The following is a 23,120-nucleotide window of genomic DNA, read 5'->3' on the forward strand; positions in this document are numbered from 1 at the left end:
CTTCTTTGTGGCAGCCCCTGAGATATTGGAACACTGTGATCATGTCTCCCCTAGTTCTTCTTTTCATCAAACTAGACATACCCAGTTCCTGCAACCGTTCTCTTGAAGACCAGATTGTTGGGGGCAATAATATGCTCACTCTCTAAACCGTTTAGAGAGGCCTGTAAAGTACTATGAAGCAGTATATAAGCAAGTGCTATTACTATTGCTATCTCCCCCAAGGACTCCGACATGATACTGTGGTCCGTTTTATTAAAAGATTGTCGTCCTGTATTCTGGTACAGAGGTAATGCTCGACTTAAAACAGTTCACTTTTTTTTAAAATTTGATTTATATGCCGCCCTTCTCCAGAGACTCAGGGTGGCTTATAGTGCGTTAAGCAATAGCCTTCATACTTTTGTATATTTTATACAAAGTCAGCTTATTGCCCCTACAAACTGGGTCCTCAATTTACCTACCTTAGAAAGGACGGAAGGCTGAGTCAACCTTGAGCCTGGCAAGATTCGAACTTACTTTAATTGCAGACAGCTGGTGTTAAATTACAGTGCCTTGTCCGCAGAGCTATCCAGGCTCTGGATAGTGATCATTCAGAGTTACAGTGGCACTGAAAAAAGTGATTTAAGACGTTTTTCCCAGTTACGATCTTTGTAGCATCCCCATGATTGTGTGATCAAAATTCAACTGCTTGGCAACTGGTTCCTATTTATGACCATTGCTGTGTCCCAGGGTCATGTGATTCCCTTTTGCGACCTTCTGACGAGCAAAGTCAATGGGGAAGTTAGATTCATTTAACAACCGGGTTATTAACTTATCAACTGCGGTGATTCACTTAACAACTGAGGCAAAAAAGTTGTAAAATAGGGCAAAACTCACTTAACAGATGTCTCACCTAACAAGAGAAATTTTGGACTCAATTGTGGTCGTATGTTGAGGAGTATCTATACACCATTTCCATGCCAGAGCTGGGTCTGAACTCAGACTGGAAAGGATCAATACAAGTCTTTTAATTTAAGAACTTCTGGAGATGTAACATATTTGGCCAGGCTTAAGGCACTTGTGCTGGCTTGCTAATACCAGAGAATTGTTGGGAGGTGGGTAGATCTGCTCCCTTTGCAGCACAATTGTCTATACAAAGACACATTGTTTTAACATTGTTCTACAATGAGACTGATCAATTGTCCTACTTATTTCTTGGGTACCACTGGCACCCCTAGGCACAATTCTGTCTCCTCCATGCTTCCCAATTGTGTGACTATTTATTTATTTAAAGCAGCATCCACAGGTTCAGTTGCTCAAAGAACTGACAAGAATTCTCTAAAACAAACCCAAACTGTTGGGATTTTTGAGATAAAACTTATAAATCAGGTTTTATCATCTGGGTAACAAGTCTTACTGCCTTACTGTCAAGATTCCTACAAACAGACTTAGCCAAGGGTGTGTGGGTAACAGGTGTGAAGTGCAGACTGGGGCTCAGATCAGGGGTGAAATGTAAAATTTGTTACTACTGGTTCTGTGGGCATGGCTTGGTGGTGATGGTGATAATGTGACTGGGTGGGCGTGGCCAACTTTTTTTTTTTTAACTTTTCAAAGCATTTTTTCTAATGCTTTGAAAAGCCTCTGCCAATCAGGCAACTCAGCTGGGATCGTCAGAGAGGCTTTTTAAAAAATGGTTTGAAAAGCCTCTCTGCCGATCAGGCAACTCAGCTGGGATCATCAGAGACTTTTCAAAGCAATTTTTTTACCACCTCTTCGGCCAACAGGTTGAAGAAAAAAATGCTTTGAAAAGCCTCTGACGATCCCAGCTGAGCCACACGATCATCAGAGGCTTTTTTTTTACTTTTAAAAGCATTTTTTCGTCGGAAGAGGTTGTAGAAAAAATGCTTTTAAAAGTCAAAAAAAAAAAAAAGCCTCTGATGATCGTGCGGCTCAGCTGGGCATGGTGGGGGGGGAGGGATTTTTGCTACTGGTTTTCCGAACCACCCGCCTCCATCGCTACCGTATCGGGCGATCCGGTCCGAACCGGGAGCATTTCACCCCTGGCTCAGATATAAATGTACATTATGCAACTTGAAACTAGGCTGTCACAGAAGATGTGCCAGCAGAGAATTTTCTCCTTGAGGAGGCCTTAAATATTTGAGACTTATTTACTCTTCACACAAGTACACATGAGGAGTCTGTGCAGCCCTGAAGAAATCAGATTTTGCAAAATTTTGGGTCCCATCAGATTTGTCCACATTCTCAAAACAGATACTAGGGAAATGAACTTGTTCATTCATGAAGTGACTATCAGAAGGGATATAACTACTTAAAAACCATGATATAACAGAATATTCCCTGCCTATCTCTTATCCCACATTCTGCAGGAAACTATCTACTTCTCCTCCTGCTTTCTTTTGATCTTTCAAGTTTTCCACTGGATTGCATAATTCTATTATTTTTATCTTCTAAGAGTCTATTGGACTCATTTGGGATCCAAAGGCATTGTTGTCCTGATTAATGGGGGTGGGGTGGGGGAGGAAAGGCAGGAAAATGTGATGTGAGTTCGATATATAATTTATTCCTCAGCGCAGTTAAAATCATGGGATTAAAATTAAGCATAAAGAAGATCAGATTAATAACAACAGGTAAAACACCTGGCCTGAGAATTGGGCAACAAAGATATTGAAGCAGTGGGCAGCTTCTGCCTCTTAGACACAGCTGTCAAAAAGTAGGCCACAGATTAACACTTGGTGAAGCACCGTTGAAAACCTGTGGAAATATATCCAAATGTCGTGATATGTCCATATCTACAAAGATCAGGATTGTGTAACCATGGAATTCCCCGTGACGCTCTATGCAAGTAAAAAATTAGATTCTAAAGAAATAGGACAGGAAGAGCACCTTGCAACACCTCTGAACTTTGGTGTTAGATAATACCCCTGACTCTGAGTGTATTCTGGAAGTTGGACTTCTCTTTTTAAAATGTTTTGCTGCTTATCCAAGTACGGTAGCTCCTTCAGTGGAAGTGGACTGAAGAATCTACTTGGATAAGCAGTAAAATGTTTCAAACCGAAAGAGAAAAGAAGTCCAATTGCCATGACTCAACTTCCAGACAACTGTTCCTGGAAGAATCTTCATTGACACTCATAGACAGCTAAGAAATTAAACCAATGGATCATTGATTAAATCAACATAGAGTTCTCACTTCAGGCACAAACAACCAGGCTCAAATTATCCTACTTTGGACCCATTGATGTGAAGACCTTGGTAGGTGGAAAAAGCTCTACTGCTGGGAAAAGTGGAAGGAAAGAGAAGAAGAGGACAACCAGCAGCAAACTGGATGGACTCAGTGATGGTGGAACACCATTGGTAAACTTTAAACAATAGGTTAGGGATAGAGTGTTATGGAGAAATCTGTCTATGTGGCTAATTATCTATGGAGATTCTTAGTCATCCAGGTCATGGTGTTCCAAAGATGCTTTTTTCCAAAGGCAAGTGGATTTTCCTTGTTTTGTTTTGCGAAGAAGCTTCTTGGATGAAAAGCAAAATGTCTTCAAGCAAAACAAAGGAAGTCCAGTTGCCTTTGGAAAAAAGCACCTTTGGGATATCTATGTGGCTACTAAGAATTGAAATGACTTGAGAACATACATTCAATCAATCAATCAATCAATCAAAGTTTTGACATCATTGATGTTGTCCAATATGAAGAAGCAACAAAATAAGAATTTCTAAAAGGTCACAGATGGAAAAAGGCAGAGAAATCTAAGAAAATAGCAGCTGGTGTATCAGCAGCTACTGCGAGATATTTTGAATCCCATCATTTCAGATTGATTGTTACCTGTTTTTCCATTCTTAGAGATTGTTTTCAGACAGTGTCAAAACAGCCTACTTTTCATCATCGTTTCTGGCCTTGTAAATCAGAGTGGTGCATGGCACAATACCAAACATGTTCTTGAAATCCAGATAAATTATGGCAGCTGTTTCGCTACTTTCTGGCAGTGATGGTGGCGGGATACAAGTACATTTGTGAGGTAAAAAATTCCATTAATGCAATGAGGGTACAGCTTTTTGGGTAAAATGGATATTTCTCAACATTTTGTAATCTAAATCCACCAGCTTAGCTGTTGGAGGAGGCCCTGAAAACAGGTTCAACAGAGCAATAGATAAAGAGGATTTGGTGTTCTGTCCCTCAGCTAGAATATGATTTGCACTCTGGGTTGACCGCACTGATTTTATTGCCGTTACCAATCCTTCTGTAAATAAATGAATCTTATTCATTACAATATTGATACTCACCTCTTTCAATTAAATCATTTAGATGGCTTTCCTTGCATCATGAAAGCAATCGAGTGGTTACAATAATTTTTCAAAAGCATTTCTGGCAGATAAAACTTCTTCAAAAGCAATTAGAGACCAGTTTAATGCTAGAAGGTAGGTTTATTCCACAAAGTTGCAGTGTAGAGAGCTCGCCTTTAAAATCGCAGACAGACAGAAATGCTCCCTTGCAGAATACTTAATTCATTCCATCTTCCTTTTTCATTATCATATCATTCTCCAGATATTGGTATCTCACACATCTTGGAGTCTTTGCACTTCTGTACTGGATCAGGACAGGTGACCCAGTTTAAATCCAGTTCCTCAACTATGGAATTTCACTGGCTGATGTTGGGCCAACAGTAATTTTTCAGGTGAAGTTACCTCACAGGGTTATTAGAGGGAAACATTGGGGAACATATGTTTTTTGTATGCCATCTCAAGCTCCTGGTACAATCTAAATTTGTGAACAAACTATCATATTCACTAATAGTTGAGTTTTCATTACGATTTGATGTTTCCTTATCCAAATTTTCAACACAGGTATAATTCATGACGTTCCTCCCAGCCACGTGATCCCTCCCATTTCTTCATCAGTGCTTTCATTTTGACTATGGTTCACCAACTTTCTTTCCTGAAATAGGATCGATCTAGCCTGCCAAAATCTAGTCCACTAGGTGGCAACAAAGATTGTTTGTATATCCTTGCTGCCACCTAATGGTTGCTAAGTGTTTTGCAACTGATAGCTGGAGCCTTACTGGGAAGTCTGATGCTTTAATACTCTGATTTTCAACACATGTCTTACACACTATTGCATTTAATGACCAGCAAAGGGGGGAAATCCTTAATTTTCAAGGTATCATCATCAAGAATATCCTTGACTAGCTATGAGAGTCTCTGTAGTGTAGGAGTGTCAAACTTGATTTCATTGAGGACCGCATCAGGGTTGTGTTTGGCCTCGGGGGGGCGGGGAGGGCGTTGGGTGGGTGGCCAGGGTGTGTGTGGCCAGAATGAGATCACTCGTGTCAGGGGCACCTGTGGTGGTCCAAGCGCTCTGCCAGCGAAAACGGGCTCCCAAGCTCTGCTTTTGGCTAGGACAGCCTCCTGCAACCCTCTGCCAGTGAAAACAGAGCTCGGGAGGACCTCCCAAGCTCCGTTTTCGCTGGCAGAGGCATCGCAGGCTGGTCCTTCACTGTTTCCAGGGCAGCCCCACGGGCCAGATCTAAGCACCCCGTGGGCCGCATCCAGTCCCCGGGCCTTGAGTTTGACACTCCTGCGGTAGTTTATGGTTAGGGGGGAAAAAACAATTAAGATGGCAGCATCAATAATGTAATCAAAGCTTTGCTTGTTTTTAGGATTTCAGTTAGTGGAGTTCTTAGTCTTCCCTGACACAGGGCAGGCCGACTGCCAGTCAGAAAAAGAGAACGGAATAGATACTCAGAATAGTTTGATATGGTATCGGGAAGATTGTTACGTAAAAGAACATTTTTTTGCACTTGAGGCAATTGATCTTCCACAGACGTACACACCCATACACACCCATGATATTCAAATCTTAGTGAAACCTTCATGGGGTAAACATGCTATGGAGTTTTTGTGCTTGTTTGGCACACTGCCCAGTTACAATGCAACTGGGGTGGTATGCAAAAATTTTCCGTCTTTCACTCTACAATCCTCTCTCTAATGGTCTACAACTTTTCTGGCTCCCTGCCTCTTAGATAAGTGCCAAGAAAGCTTCTCCTGTTGGCTTTTCTAAGAAGGGGGGAAAGTATAATATAATGGAAAGATGTGTAACAGAAAACACCAGTAGCAGTAGCATCTTTTACGCCTTCCTTTAATCTTGGAAGTACAGTATTTATTACTTTATTTATTAGATTTCTATCCCTCCTTTATTTACAAGAAACCGAATGCAGTGAATATACCAGCGGTGAAATGCTACCGGTTCGCACTGGTTTGGGCTAACTGGTAGTGATAAACTACCGGTTCGGGTGAGCTGGTAGTAAAAAAAAAGCTACCGGTTGGTCCGAACTGGTATTTCTGATGATCAGCTGTGCCGCACGATTTAAAATCACTAGAAAGCAGGAAATCCTACTTTCTAGTGAATCTAAATCGCGCGGCACAGCTATTCCCCCCTCCTCTGTTCTACTTACCTTCCCAAACCTCCTTTTTCTGCAAGAAGCACGCGTTTGGCACATACTGCACATGTGCACGCACAACACATGCTTGGCGTGCACCACACCTGTACGGGCAGCAAATCGGTGGCAAACTGGGGAAGAGTTCACCACTGGAATATACATAATATTTTTTCTTCATTCTATTTTCCTCACAACAACAACCCTGTGAGGTGCTATGTATGGACTGAGAAAGAGTCACTGGCCCAAAACCACCCAGCCAGCTTTTATGCCTAAGGCAGGACTCAAATTGACCATCTCCTGGTGAATGGTCCAAAGTCACCCAGACATCTTTCATGCCTAAAGTGGGATTATTGTCCTGGTGATTGTCCCAAAGTCACCCAGCTGGCTTTCGTGCTTAAGGCAGGACTAGAACTCACAGCCTCCTGGTGATTGCTGAAAGACATCCAGCTGGCTTTCACAGTTAAAGTGGGGAGTAGAACTCAGTCTGCTGCTTTCTAGCCCGATGCCTTAACCACTAGACCAAACGGTATCCACCAGAAGATCATTTTGAAAATAAGGTAGAAATCAAGACAGCTCTTTCACGGAGGAAAATAACGTTTTGAAATGGAATGACACAATGCAGCACACTATTGTAGGGGAGTCCACAGGAGGAGTCAAAACAGAGACGCCCAAACAAATCTGTGCCCCTCATGTGCTGAGCAAACCACACATGTAAAACACGAATGAGAATTTGATCGCTTGGTGCAGCTGCCATCTTGCCTTCTTTTGACCCCCTTCCTGCATAGACCCCTGGCAGTGAAAACAGAACAAGCGTGTGCCAATCTTTCAGTTTTCTGTGACAATGACAGTGCTTGGAAACAGATGTCAGGTATGGGGAAATTAGTTAATTGAAAACCTCACCAACCTGAATGTGGTCCAAGAAACTAAGATGTGTGCCTGTGGTGAAATATTAGCCATTTCCTCAGGCATACGTGTTCAATATATCCAGGTAAAATCTGAAGGATATAAATTGTGAAAAGGATCAAACAGCGCAGCATTTATTTGCAGTCGGTGCCAAAATATCGTTCATGGCAAAAGAGAAGAAAAGAGATGTATCAGAGGTCTGGTGGTGGGTCCCCTCTATTCTTTTCCATCAGCAGATTTGGACTTTGATGGGCTCTCTGGAGAAGAAGGGCTGCGGCAGGGAGGTTAATTGACTAAGCTGATTCCTGCTTTGCTACAGGAGCTGGTTTTAAAAGAGAAGCATGGAGATAAATTATGCATGAAGCCTTTCTAACAGGAGGCTGTCAGAAGCAGCACAAAATGTCAGCTTTGACATGGGAACCGAAGCAGCTGAACTCTGCAGATCCTTTCCAAGATGGCCTATTCTAGCCATTCTTGGTCTTCCTTTAGGTCTTCTACTTCAAAGGGCCACCACCAGCTGTGTCTGCCGGGTGTGGTCGGAAAAGTCAAGATGGAGGCTGCAACAGTATGGTTTATAGATTTTTTTTGGATCTGCTGCACAGAAGCAGCCCACTGACAGTCAGAAGAATGAATACTACTACGGCAAATGGACGTTCAGATAGTCTCGTTTAATAGAAGGCAGCTTGCTATGCGAAGAAAATGGGGAATTTGCATTTGATGCAATTAATTTTTTTCCCCATCTAAGAAAATTAGAATCTTGTCAAAACCTTGGTGTCAAGCATGAGAAATCAGGCAGTTCAAATATAAACATTTATTGCAACCTTAACCTCTGTACAAGAATCTGAACTACTAACAGTCAAAACAAATTGGTGGTAAATAAGAGTCAATGGAATTCAAGGTGGGCTGGACTCATATCTCTTCTGAGCACAACAGGACTCAAGACTGATGACACATTTGGCCCCTCCCTCAAGTTCAGCGGGGTCATCTCCTACTCTTGGATTGAATACATTATGGATTTACAGGTAGTCCTCAACCATTCATTTAGTGATTGATCAAAGTTACAATGGCACTGAAAAAAGTGACTTATGACCAGTCTTCACATTTACAACCATTGCAACATCCCTATGGTCACATGATCAAAATTTGGGTGCTTGGCAAGTGGCATATATTTACCATGGTTACAGCATCCCAGGTTCATGTGATCGCTGGCTTGTGACTGACAAAGTCAATGGGGAAGCCAGATTCATTTAATGATCACATGATTCACTCAACAACTGCAGTGATTCATTTAACAGCTGGGGAAAAGGTCATAAAATCAGGAATGATTCACTGAACAGCTGCCTGGCTTAACCATGGTCCCAATTGAGGTTGTAAATTGAGAACCACCTATATATCGTATTTGTTTGGCACTTTCTCTGTTACAAGGCATCTGGGGTGGTGGGTAAGAAGTCCCATCTTCTTTTTGGGAGTCAGCAGGTATGTCGAAAGAATTAGGATGGAAACTATAGTTAAAGCTTCACCTGGTTTTTTTATGTGCAGCAACTTTGCCTCCTTTGTCCGTATCTTGACTTGTTTGACCACATCCTATGGACACCCCTGCCAAGTTTGAAAAAAAGCATTAATTTAAACCAGGGGTGTCAAACTCAATTTCTTTGAGGGCCGCATCAGGGTTGTGTTTGACTTTGGGAGGCCGGGGTGGGCGTGGGCAGGTGGGCATGGCCAGTTCAATGTCACACATGTCGGGGGGGGCTGTGGTGGCCTGAGTACTCTGCCAGCAAAAACGGGCTCCTGAGCTCCGTTTTCAGCTGCGACAGCCTCCTGCAACCCCCTGCCAGCAAAAACAGAGCTTGGGAGGGCCACACATGGTCAGTCCAGTGAAGGTCGGTCCTTCACTGTTCCCAGGGCAGCCCTGAGGGCCAGATCTAAACACCCCACAGGCCAGATCTGGCCCGCAGGCCTTGAGTTTCACACCCCTGATTTAGACAATGAGATGAAGCTTAAAAGAAACAGCCATGGTGGTAACCATATGAGTAGCTTCCTGGTTGTTGCTTCAAGAAGCCATATGGAAGAATGTTTCATCTCCTTGAGCTCCCAGCAGCTTCATGACTGAAAGTCACCACACCTAATCCCATAACATCTCTTCCGAGAACAACATTTATCTCACAGGATCCAATCTGGGTGAGTCGTTGGGACCAGAGGTTTAATCTTCTAAGCTTTCAGACTCATCCTGGAACCCATCATCAGGGAACTTCTCTCTCACCAGAAGAGAGAAGTTCCTACAAGATGGGCTGCAGCAAGAGTCTGAAAGTTCGAAAGACCAAACCTCTGGTCCAGTGGTGAAATTTGTTACTACCAATTCTGTGGGCGTGGCTTTGTGGGGGGTAATGTGACTGGGTCGGTGTGGCCAACTTTTTTTTTACTTTTTTTAAAAAAATATTTAATTAAAGATAAACAAACAAAAACATACATACATACAATACACAATATAAACAAACTATACATTTAAATCAAGTCTTGCAACTTGAGCCTTAAGAAAAAAGAAAGTTACTTCGGTATTCTATATTTCTATATATATATATATCTACATCTTTCATTATATAACGATATTTTAAGATTATTTCTTGATTTTTGTTTCCTTAGTTGGTATTCCCTTTCTATCCTACTAATTATTTTTTATTTCGTTTTCCTTTTCTCTAACCAGTCGTACCATCGTTGCCAAACCATGTAGTACTCTGTGTCTTCTTTTTCTTGTATTTCTTTGGTAAGCCTGTCCATCTCTGCACATTCCATTACTTTTTGTACTATTTTATCCTCCAATGGCGTATCTTCTAATTTCCACATTTGCGCGAATGTGATTCTTGCTGCTGTCAGGATATGGATTATCAAATATTGTATTTCTTTTTCATAGTGATTTGCGATTGTACTTTTAAAAGCATTTTTTTTACAACCTCTTCGGCTGAAGAGGTTGTAAAAAAATGCTTTTAAAAGGCTCTGACGATCCCAGCTGAGTTACCTGATTGGCAGTGGCTTTTTTTCTTTTAAAAGCCTCTGATGATCAGGCAACTCAGCTGGGATCATCAGAGGCTTTTAAAGGCATTTTTTTTTCTAAAACCTCTTCGGCCAAAAAGATTGTAGAAAAAATGCTTTTAAAAGCCTCTGATGATCCCAGCTGAGCCGTGTGATCATCAGAGGCTTTTAAAAGCATTTTTTTTCGACTGAAGAGGTTGTAGAAAAAAATGCTTTTAAATTTTTTTAAAAAAACCTCTGATGATCGGGCAGCTCAGCTGGGCATGGCGGGGGGGCAGAGATTTTTGCTACTGGTTCTCTGAACCACCTGCCTCCATTGCTATGGGATCAGGCGATCCGGTCCGAACCGGGAGCATTTCACCCCTGCTCTGGTCCCTGTGACCAATCCAGATTGGATCCTGCAACATTATCCCGAGACATGTATATTTGCCTTCATTCATAACATTTATCTCACTCATTTCTTCAAATACCAGACTGAAACAACACTTACAGCTTGGTAGAAATTTGACCCATGCCAATATTAAATGCATGCACCTATGGTTTCCCTCCACCTCATTTCAGCCTTCCAGGTGCAATTCAAGCTGTTGGTTATCACCTTTCAAAGCCCTGCATGGCACAGGACCAGGGTATCTGTAGGATTGTCTCTGCCTCTGGGTACCTGCCTTCTTACCAGATTGGATGTGATGCTCCTCCAGGCCTCTTCTCTTAAACATTGCCATCTTGCAGAATCTTGTAAATGTGCCTTTTTCACTGTAGTACTCGTTTTGTGAACACAATTGCCCTGGAGATCCAAGAAGCATTTGGACAAGAGATTAGAGGTATGTTGAGAATGTTGTGGGTTGCATTGGGAAAGTGTGGCGCCAGGTGTTTCTGGGTTTGGTTTTATTGTTCTGTTTTTATTGCCTGCATGCATTGTCAGCTGCTAAGAGCTTAATATAGGTGGCTATGGAAATGTTTTAAATAAATATTACACCTCAGCTGATTAGATGGGCAAGCTATCCTGAGGGAGAGCAAATGCAATTCACAGATTTTCCAAGTCCTTTATGTTCACACCTTCAGTTTGCAATCTGCAGTTTCAAGGGAAGGAAAACATGGCAGCATTGCCAAACTCTTAACTGGAAAACTGTATTGTTTCTAACCCCATGCATTCCTCACAAAGCTAAGGCACTACAGTGTTCCTTCTTCTGATATACCAGTTGATTACCAGTGGGGAGTAAGAATCCTAGGATTAACTCTAGGAACCGAAACTGGGTTTTTTTGCTGTGTATATTATTCACTGGAATCACTTTGGTGAGGTATTTAAAACATCAGGCTAGAAACCGGAAGATGGTGAGTTCCAGTCCTGCCTTATGATGGATACAAAAAGCTAGCTGGGCGATATTGTGCCAGCCACTCTCTCTCAGCCCTCAGAAGGAGGTAATAGCAAATCACTTCTGAAGTCATGCCAAAAAAACTGCAAGGACAATGACCAAGAAACTAACATTGACTTGAAGGCATAAAAAAAAAATTCACTAATTGCCTTCTTTTAAAAATGTTTTACTCAAATGGGAAAAAAAATAGATTTGTCCACAATGAATGAAGAGTGAAAAAAGCTGGACACGACGACTGGCATCAGACATGTAAAATTAATGGGGGAAGCCAGTTTTGTTTAATAATTATTCATTTAACAACTGCAGTGATTTGTTTAACAACTGTGGCAAAAAAAGTTGTAAAATACTTAATAACTGTCTTGTTTAGCAACAGAAATGTTGGGCTCAATTGTGGCCATGAATCAAGGACTACCTCTATGAAATGTTTAATCCCAGGATATTTTGTCCTGTGGAGAATGACCAACAATCCTATAAAATCCAAGAAATAAATGACTTAATTAAAATATATTATTATAATACACTGTGGATCCACAAGGACTGTTAATAGCAGAGACACTTTCAAAGTTACTACAGGAAGAATATTTGTTTGAAATCTAGTTTGTTTACTCATATGTGATGTCATCTGACTCCAATTCTTATACTTTCCATAAAACATAAATATAGAAAGTACTTTTGTAAGAAGCCAGTTGAAGGTATTAAGAATGTGACAGAAATTCTGCATCACACTAACCCATGGTTTGCTTAACCATGGTTTTTTTAAAGAAATAATAAACCATGATTTATTGAACATACTGTATGTAGACAGATTCAAATATTTATGCATAAGATATGGCATAGCACTATGCTTATTCAAATCCAAACAAACCCTGTTAAGGCAAGTGTGATGGCTTAGAACTCAAGCTGTCCACATTTTCCTCCACAGTTCTGCTATAAGTCATCACCCACTGGCTAAATAAAGGCTGAGAAACAGGACTGGTTTATAAAAAAATAACATCAACCACACTGTTCTGGTTTGCAATGAAATAATTATCAGCCACTTACTGTATCTGAAGGCACTTATCCTGCCCCCTTACTGTTTTTGCAGAATGCATCATTTCTATAAGTTGCTGCTGTGAATGTATTGCTAGAAACGTTTGTTTCCACCCTGGATCTCCTCCTTTTGCTACCTCCTCTGGCTGAAGACACGACTGCAGGTTGCTTCTCTAAGTGCCTCAGTACTCAGCACTAATGACCATAATAAGGCATTGATTCAGGTCCAGCGCTTGCAAGAGGCTGCCTCGTAAAACAAATGCAGACAGCGCAACGGTCAAGAGAGAAAGGGAGGGAGAGAAAGAAAGAAGAACAGAAGGAAGAGACTTCTATTCTTTGGTCCATCTTTCCTTTAATGAAAATCAGTGTCTCTGTGAAACTTCAGTGGTGTTCAACCTAAACTCCTGGGAAACTTATTTTTGTGTCTCAATTTAGGTGGAAAGTGAAACTCTCTGAAGCTGTAGCTTGTGGTGCACACAGGCAGTCCTCAACTTACAACACTTTGTTTAGTGACCGAAGTTACAACGGCACTTAAAAAAGTGACTTATGACCATTTTTTTTGCACTTGTGACCATTTCAGCATGTGATTTAAATTCAGACGCTTGACAACTTCATATTTATGATGGTGGCAGTGTCCACGGGGTCAGGTGATTCTCTTTTGCGACCTTCTGACAAGCAAAGTCAAGGGAGAAGCCAGATTTGCTTAACAATAACAGTGATGCCAATTTAAGAACTGCAGTGATTTCCTTAACCAATGTGGCAAGGAAAGTCACAGTAAAATGGGGCAAAACTCACTTAACAAATTTCTTCCTTAGCAACATAAATGTTGGGCTCGATTGTGATCGTAAGTTGAGGACTACCTGCACATGAAAATGTAAGGAGGTTTAGGCTGGACCAGACCAAAACGCCATTGACTCCAGCATTCAAGTTTCTTTTGAACTGAACTCAGCTTTTGTTGATTGTATGGATGAATATTAGTGTGTTGTTTCTTGGCAATAACACAGAAGGCGGTGGGCACTGCCTACTTTACTTTGGGGGTTTTGTTTTGACTTCCCACTCTAGCCTGCAACCCAGGGATTTCCTGGTGGTACCCAGGGGTGAAATCCAGCAGGTTCTGGCAGGTTCTGGAGAACTGGTAGCGGAAATTTTGAGTAGTTCAGAGAACTGGCAAATACCACCTCTTGCTGGCTCCAGAGTGGGGTGGGAATGGAGTTTTTGCAATATCCTTCCCCCAGGATTGGGGAGGGAATGAGGATTTTGCAGTATCTTTCCCCTGGAATGGGGTGGGAATGGAGATTTTGCAGTATCCTTCCTCTGCCACGCCCACCAAGCCACTCCCACAGGATCGGTAATAAACAAATTTGAATTACCCATACAAATATTGATCAGGTCTTGCCTTGTTTCACTTTCTGAGATCAGCCAGAATTGGTTAAGGGCCGCTTTGGTTGTTGTTCCCCGGTGAAGCATAAACTGATGTTCATGAACCTCTTTAATGCAATATCAGATATACAACTCTACTTCACCAATGGCATTAATACCAATAAAAAAAATGTTTGTAATTCAGGGTTGAACTGCGGGGTCCTTAATTCTCTTTGAGGTTGGGTGTTTTCTTGCAGATGTTTCACACCCAACTAGGTAATATCATCAGTGCTACACAGGATGACTTGCCCTTGCTCCAGATCAGGTTCCATTGTATTGTTTGTTTACTTCCATGTCTACAGGCAAAGAAACAAGCATTTCTTAATCCAAATGTTTGCATCTCCACACGTGAATTGAAGTCCACCTATAGTTATATTTCAATTAATCAATAAGAGCCTTGATAGTACAGTGGTCTACGCACCCTGTTATTAACACAGCTGCCTGCAATTTACTGCTGGTTCGAATCTCTCCAAGGCTCAAGGTTGACTCAGCCTTCCATCCTTTCTAAGGTAGGTGAAATGAGGACCCAGTTTGTGGGGGCAATAAACTGACTTTGTATAAATATACAAAAGTATGAAGGCTATTGCTTAACGCATTGTAAGCCGCCCTGAGTCTCCGGAGAAGGGCAGCATATAAATCAAATTTTTTAAAAAATTACAATTGTTGTAATTGAACAACTGTTCAATTACAGTTTGTACAGTAATTGTTAAGAGTTGCCAAGGGTGAGAAATATTTCTCTAATATTTCTTTGATGAAAGAATATGGAAGTGGTTTTTTTCCCCTAATGGCTATTTTTCAGATGAAAGGGCAAACTTCTCAGAATTGTGACTTGTTATTGTAGGTGTTGCAAAACATAATGGACTCCCATGCTGAAGATAACTAGATAAACAAGAGAGGAAAACAACTGTAATTGAACTATATTTGCCAGCAGTCCCAGCCAAAATATTGGGAGTTCCAGAGACACATATAGTTCCTCAGCTAAAGCCAAAATTCAGAAAACTTGTATTATGACTGGGTACAAGTAGTCCTCAACTTACAACCACAATTGAGCCCAAAATTCCTGTTGCTAAGCGAGACAGTTATTAATGAGCTTTCCCCCCATTTTATGAGCTTTCTTGCCACAGTTCTTCAGTGAATCGCTGCGATTGTTAAGTTAGTAACATGGTTGTTAAGGGAATCTGGCTTCGCCATTAATTTTGCTCGTCAGAAGGTCACAAAAGGTGATCACATGACCTCAGGACATGCAAACGTCATACTTATGAACCAGTTGCAAAGTGTTTGGATTTTGATTGCATGTCCATGAGGATGTTGCAATGGTTGTTAAGTGGGAAAAATAGTCATGAATCACTTTTTTCAGTGCCTTTGTAACTTTGGTCACTACACAAATGGTTGTAAATCAAGGACTACTTCAGTGGTGGGTTTCAAAAATTTTTACTACTGGTTCTGTGAGTGTGGCTTGGTGGGCATGGCATGTCTTGGTGGGCGTGACTTGGTGGGCATGGCAGGGGAAGGATACTGTAAAATCTCCATTCCCATCCTACTCCAGGGGAAGGATACTGCAAAATCCCCATTTCCTCCCAATCAGCTGGGACTTGGGAGGCAGAGAATAGATGCGGGTGTGGCCAGTCAGAATTTTTACTACGGGTTCTCCGAACTACTCAAAATTTCTGCTACTGGTTCTCCAGAACTGGTCAGAACCTGCTGAAACCCACCTCTGGACTACTTGTACGCGTGTCAAGTCATGGTTTGTTTGATTGTGATTGATTACAATGAGCAGGGATCACATGCTATACTGGATATCTTGGTTTATAAACCCACAACAGCTTGGGGGGGGTGGCACAGAACGTGCTACGCCAAGATGCAATTTGCTCACTTATGCCTTTAGCATTGTTAGGGTAATCTAGCCAGTTACTAAGAATCTGGTACAAAACGTGGCATCACATATATTTGACTTTGTTGTGTCTGTGTTGGCTTCACAGGGCGATTGTTATGGGGAAAATAGGAAGAGGAAGGTGTGTTGGATATGTTTGCCAGTTTGTGTAAAACAATAAAGGCAGGATACAAATAAATAAATTAAAAAAACAACACCGCCTTTCTGTCATTTGCATAAGGATGTTACACTGTAACATGATGTTGCCTAGACATCTATGGCCTTATGTTTCTTCTGACACTAAATTACAAATGTTAGGAGTCCCAACCAGCTTGGCCAATTCAGCAACATTGGAAAACTAAAATAATGCACTTTTATTCAGAAATACGTCCTGCTGCACTGAAAAGCTGTTTGCCTGACACACCAAGCATCACAAAGTATTTGCATGTTGCCCACATGCATTATGTGAATCTAGTCCATACAGCCAGAAAAGTATGTTTAGTAAATGTGGGTAACCATGAATATGTTGTGTGAACACAAGGAAATGGATTGGGGGGACGACGACAATGACGACACTTTCCATTCAAATTCAGCCATACATCCGATGCACATTTTATGGGAGTAATCCGGGGTGAAATCCAGCAAGTTCTGACAGGTTCTGGAGAACCGGTAGCAGAAATTTTGAGTAGTTCGGAGAACCGTCAAATACCACCTCTGGCTAGACCCAGAGTGGGGTGTGAATGGAGATTTTGCAATATCCATCCCCTGGAGTAGGGTGTGAATGGAGATTTTGCAATATCCTTCTCCTGGAGTGTGGTGGGAATGGAGATTTTGCAGTATCCTTCCCCTGCCACGCCCACCAAGCCATGCTCACAGAACCGGTAGTAAAATAAATTGGATTTCACCACTGAACTAATCCTTGGTGACCATTTCTCCCAAGAGACTTTGCTAGGTATCTTTTTTTTTTTTTAATTTGATTTATATGCCGCCCTTCTCCGAAGACTCAGGGCGGCTTACAATAGCCGTCATCCTTTTGTATATTTATACAAAGTCAGCTTATTGCCCCCACAACTAGGTCCTCAATTTACCTACCTTAGAAAGGATGGAAGGCTGAGTCAACCTTGAGCCTTGGCAAGATTCGAACCCTGCAGTAATTGCAGGCAGCTGGTCTTAATAACCAGCTTAATAACAGGGTGCCTTAAACTCCTGTACTACCAAGGCTCTATCTGTGCTCTAAATGAAGCCTATTAACCAGGTGTGCACATATGCATGCCTGCACCTAGGCAGGCATGCATATGTGCATAAAGCAGGTATTTTAGGAACTCATAGCCAAGAAAGCCTATGGAAAAAGTCTGACTCCTACTATAAACAAAACTCTCCCCTTTCCAGCAGACCACCATAAGACTGTGTTTAATTGGATGGGTTTTCCAGAACAGTTCCTGGCTTTTTCCTTTTTTGCAGAAAGTAAAATACACTTGCTGCAAAGTATAGTGAATGCCAGAGCCTGCATTTCTTATATTCCTGGCTAGCTTTCCTCCGTTTTAACGGCTTATTTAAGGCCAAAAGAAAACCATCTGTAGATGTTGCCCAACCCAACCCGGCAAGAATTTTAACGGTGGATTTGAAATGACTGTCAGTCACCCAGGGAAGCTTGTTTCTTTTTTTTTTCATTTTTGAATTCATAATTTGGCACAGCAAAGGAAAACGACCAAAAGGGAGCACTTAAAAAAAAGTAGTTGAAAATAAGGCGTGGTCAGTTTCTTATTCAAATAGACGAAGTCAGAGTGCTATTGGGCACATTAGAAAGAGAACCGGGAGGGGTGGCGGGGGGGGGGAGAAGGTTGAGACTCCTAAGGCTGATTCAAAGGTCTTGTTCTTCTTTTGGCGTTCATTATTGTTGACTTGTCTTTTATAGCTCCATCTCCGCTTCAAACTCACAAGTCCAAGCAACTGCCCGGAACGAAGGCGGCGGCGGTGGTGGTGGAAATAAGACCATCTGAATGTGACTCGGGCCAAGCCCGAGTTTTACCCTGAAGGAAACTCGCGCCCATCCTATGCTTGATTTGGAGACGCCGCAACAAGCAGAAGTTCGTATCCGCGCAAAGTGCCGTTTCCTCGGAGCCATCTCGGATGCTCTCCCGGCGTTTCGAATTCTAAATCCAGATTATTATTATTATTATTTTTTAACGCAGACCTTGTACATCGGATCCGGGTTGAGGATCGGGCTGCGTTTTGGGGTAAGGATTTTCTCAGCCGGCTCGACCAACCAGAACTGGGGAGCAGCAGAACCTGAAAGATCCGCCGACGCTGCCTTCCCTTTTATTTCCTGCCTCCTTTCCTTGGCTCTCCTTCTTCCAAACCCGCCTGATTTTTTTTCCCCCTCCAGGCGTTTAAAGGGAAACCGCGCCGCGCTCCATCCTCCTCCTCCTCACCCTCCCGGGTACCGAGCACCGAATTAGCGGCAAACACCCGGCCCGCGATTCCGCCGATCGCCGCCGCCGCCGCCACCCGGCTCTCCAAACGCGCGCTCAGGCGCCGCCCCTTCAAGCGGCTCTTTCTCCTCCCAGGAAGCCGCCGTGACGGCGAGGGCTCTTCTCTCCGGAGCAAGTGGACGAGGTGACGCGCCGCGCCTCCTCCGAAAAGCCGCCGGTTGGCGAGCCGTCGGGAAGGAGGAGAAGGAGAGAGAGAGAGAGAGAGAGCCGGGCATGCCTCCGCCGAAGCACTCGCGCCCCTGAGGGAATCTCGGCCGCCGAACGCAACTCGCGCCTCCTTTTTCTGACACCGAGGAACGACCGGGCTGGGGCGCACGAGAACTGGGCATCGCGCCTCAGGCGATTTGGTGGTGTTTCCCCCCCTCCTGAGCGCTCGTTTGGAGAGCGAGCCCCGGCTTTCCCCTTCGCCCTTGCCTGGGGAAGAGTGCCCGGGGGAGGGTCTCCCCTCCGTCGGTCGCAGCGCATGAGGAGAGAAGCGCCCTGAGGACGCCTTCCTCCCTCCGGGTACGAGAGACCGACGGCTTGGCCGAGGCTGCCCCGGCGGGCGACGGCGTCGGTAACCTTGGTCTTGCGCTCCTTTCCATCTCCAGGGGCGCGGAGGTGGTAGCCCCCCTCTCGTCAACATGGCGAGTGATTCTCCGGCTCGGAGCTTGGACGAGATAGATCTGTCCGCCTTGAGGGTAAGAGGGGGGGGGGGAGAATCGGAGCGAGCTGGGAAAGATGTGGGGAGGGGAGATTTAAAAACCCACCCCAACAGCCCCCCCCTTTTCCATTCTTCCCTCTCTGCCCCCTGCCCATTTCCCTCCTCTCCCACCCCCCCTCCCCGTTTTATGATCTGAGCATCGCCTTAAGTTTGCAAAAAAAAAAAAAAAAGGGGTAGCTGGTTGCAAAGAAAAAGGATGGCGTTGGGGAAATAATCTAGATTAATCTAGATTATCTCCCCCCCCTTTTTTTTTTGCTGGACACGGAGGAATGTAGGCGCTCATTGATGTTTTGCTGAGAATGAAAACGGGTGAAAAAGGGCCCCGGGGGGGGGTGGGTGGTTTGGTGGGTGGGTTTGGGAAAGGGAAGGAACATCTGTCTCTTGCTGTCTCTTTTTTTAATGGTGCATCTCTCAGCTGCAAGTGGAAGGAAGGAAAGAAAGAAAGAAAAGGGGTGGAAGGTTGATTGGAGAGGAGAGCTGTTTTGGAGATCACCTTTTGCACATTTGGAAAGCTGTTAATTTCACACTTGCAAATCAAGTGGTTTTTTTTTTCTCTCTCTCTCTCCTTCCTCCCACCCCCACCCTGGTTTTTTTTTGGGGTGGGGGGACTGCCTTCCGCTGTAGAATCAGCAATGCTGCTCCTATAGTTAGAGAGGAAAGCATGGGAATGTTTCTAGGCAGATTGTGTGTGTGTGTGTGTGTGTATTGGTTAGTGTGCATTTGATAGGTTGCCACATTTTCTCCTCCTTAAAACGTTTCCCTGGCGTCCAAGCCGCCTTCACTTAGTTGCCCCCCCATCCCTTCTTGACCCTTTTACCTTTTTAGCCTCCTTATAACGAAAGACAATGCACAGCTCTTGTAGTAGGTGGGAAAAAAATCAGGGTTTTCTGCAAGGATTAATTGGGTGGTCTTTTACATGTGGCCTCTGCTAAATGCTAAGAGAGAACATTGCCCGGCCACACTCTGCAATGCTTTGTAGACTTGGATGCAAAACTGAGTTTGCATCGGCTTCAGGGTCAGCGTTCAAGATTAATGTTCGTGTCCATCTTGACCATAGGGTGAAATGAAATTGCATGAACCTTGGTGTGCTCCCCTTTGCACTTCTCCTGAAAAAAGGGGGGTGGGGGGGAGATTTCCTGGCTAGGGCAGCCACATGACATGCTACACACATGTTATTGTGGAGTGGAGATAATTGATTTAATGGTACATTTTCCCAGAGCGTCTCATTTAGCATAGATTCTTGGCTTCTGCAGAAGCCTTTGGAGGACTCAATGCAGGAACAGCTCCTCCTTGTAACTGGAATTGGGCCTTAAGTATTGCTACACTCTGGTTTGATCTCTTGCCATAGCATTCATTTCATTGTCTTAGTAGTGGACCTATTTGGGAAACTCTTTTATTACTAGATTCCTAGGACCCCTGGAATAGAAGAGACATATTACCAAAATATGCTGAACCTTGAACTTGTTTTTGGAATCAGTAATGAGCATAATTCACAGTGGCTAGATTACGACTGGGTAAATCATGCCTGTGTTTACATCCTTAACTATGAGTTACTCAATCATTGCCTGAGTTCCCATGACATACTAAACCCTTAGCCAATCACACACACCCCAGCCAAAATGTGCTTGGTTGGTTTGTAGCAAATCAAGCTAATGTGATTAGTTTATGGTTTTACCTGTTATGCGAACACATTAACAGTTGAGCTAACCAGCTAGTAAATGTCCACATCAAATTCCTCAAATTTGCATAATTCAGTAATGAGATGCAGGATGTTGCAATACCTGTTCAGGTATTATGGAAGTTGAAATCCTTGTTGATCACCTGGGCTAGAAATCTATCTTTAGATCTCTGTGAGCTGCTTTTCTTGGTTTACACTGACTGGCAGTGACTCAGTGTGCATAATATATTTTCTGGATTCACACCCAGTAAACAGTAAACCCAGGTTAATAATGCACAGTGTTACCCAGCAGGCTGTGCCCAAACAATCCATATTATAGCTCATACAGTAGCATGCTAAGAGGTTGGCTGGGCTCTCACGAAACGCTAAACCACAAACTCTCCAAGCTCATCTCACCTAGCTTGTATAGCTAGCTTGCTTACAGTTCAGTACGTCATGTGAACCGATACATGTGGGTGTATTGGTGTTAAATGAGTACAGCGTGGTTCAGTAAAGCGTGGGTAAGCGGACACATTTTGCAATTTTAGCCAGGGCTGATAGATCTAAGAAGTTGCTTTTGTTTTCTTATTTCAGTGTGTCAAGCTTAAATTAACCACGAAGTTCATAATGTATTAAAGATTTGCTTAGCCATGATTTCAGAATAAACTACTCAACGGGCAGCAGGCCAGTTGGAACCAGGTTCTAAACTATGGTTTAGAAATTGCAAAGGCTGGGTTCCCTTGCTATGCTTAAGACAATATGTGGCTCAATTGAGATTCTGGCCCTAGTTCCGTGATGGCGAACCTATGGCACGCGTGCCACAGGTGGCACACGGAGCCATATCAGTAGGCACGTGAACATTGCTCTACCTCAGCTGCAAGCACATGTGTGAGCCGGCCAGCTGATTTTCAGGCCTTCCGGGTCCCCCAGAAGTCAGGAAACAGGCTGTTTCCAACCTCCAGAGGGCCTCCGGGGGGATGGGGAAGGCTGTTTTCACCCTCCCCAGGCTCCTAGAAAGCCTCTGGAGCCTGGGAAAAGCAAAAAACAGGCCTACCGGGCCCATCGTGCCATCGCGTGTCAAAAGCAGGGGGAGCACAGGGGTGTGTGTCATGCAAGCATGTGGGGGGGTGGGGCGCATTGAATTATGGGTATGGGCACACACGCGCATGACTCCCCCCCCTGCACTCTCCCGCTTTTGGCACACGATTGCAAAAATATTAGCCATCACTGCCCTAGTTACTCCATCATGTTACTAGTCTTGTGGAATCAGGATTGAGGCTTTTTTTTTTTTTTAAATCAAATGGATGTTCCCAGAGTTACTGATGTTGAAATGCATGCATCATTTTTTTTTTTTTTATCAAAGACCATTTGCACACGTCAATGTTACAGATATCTGTACGTCTGTTTGACACAATGTAATCCTTCAAGGTCAACTGCATAGGAAACAGCCGAGGCACACTGAACCATCTGATCCTGGTGCTGTAATGCTCTCTAAGGGTTGACACTGTATGGTACATCAGATTTACCTTTGTGTAAACAGAGCTCTGGGGGAGAGAGAGAGATTTCTTCTCTTCTTAAAATACACACATCTATCGGTTCTGGGATGTTCTCAAGGATATGATGAATTGTTCAGTATTAATGTAGCTACGAAGCTGGTTTCTGGCCTCAATATTTCTTTCCCTCAGTAGTAGCATGTTTTTCTTGCAGAAAGAGCCATGCTAAATCCTTGCTGAAAAGAATCGGGGAGCAAGAGATACGAAAGATACCAATTAATAATCTCAGAGGACTGAGTAAACAGTACCAGGCTAGATGGCTTATCTGCTGTGTAGCAGTTCCTGGCATCTGGGTCTGACCAAATCTTGAGGACTTCTATGCATTTCAAATGGAAATAGTGGGGATTGAACTTGAGGCATTCATTTATTGGTTTACCCATTCAAATGATCTCCAGTTGCTTTCTCCAACGACTCAAAGGTGGTGTCCGATATAATTTGGAAAAGGTTACCCAAGCAAGCAGCTGAAGAAAATGGTGGAAAATAGCCATGCTAGAACAAATACGGTTTGTTATGGTAAAAATATGGTTTTTTATTCAGTCTTGTCTGATTTTCGGACAGACTTCCTAGACCCGTGATGGTGAACCTATGACATACATGCCAGAGGTGGCACACAGAGCCCTCTCTGTGGGCAAGCGCTACGTTACCAGCTGATTTTCTAGTTTCTGGCCA

General features: G+C 43.3%; 1 protein-coding gene across 11 annotated transcripts in view; it reads left to right on the forward strand.

The window, feature by feature from the left end:
- Positions 1–17,836: 17,836 nt before the first annotated feature.
- TNIK (TRAF2 and NCK interacting kinase) overlaps positions 17,837–23,120 on the forward strand; it is a 338,950-nt gene continuing 333,666 nt past the window's right edge. For all 11 annotated transcript variants that reach the window (XM_034438985.3, XM_034438988.3, XM_034438989.3 and 8 more), the window contains exon 1: positions 17,837–19,218. In XM_034438985.3, coding sequence (XP_034294876.1) covers positions 19,162–19,218 — 57 coding nt within the window. In that variant the 5' untranslated portion in view covers positions 17,837–19,161. The remainder of the gene's footprint in view (positions 19,219–23,120) is intronic.

The sequence above is a fragment of the Pantherophis guttatus genome, chromosome 6 (genome assembly GCF_059756535.1).
Source record: "Pantherophis guttatus breed Tessera chromosome 6, ASM5975653v1, whole genome shotgun sequence".
Classification (NCBI taxonomy): domain Eukaryota; kingdom Metazoa; phylum Chordata; class Lepidosauria; order Squamata; family Colubridae; genus Pantherophis; species Pantherophis guttatus.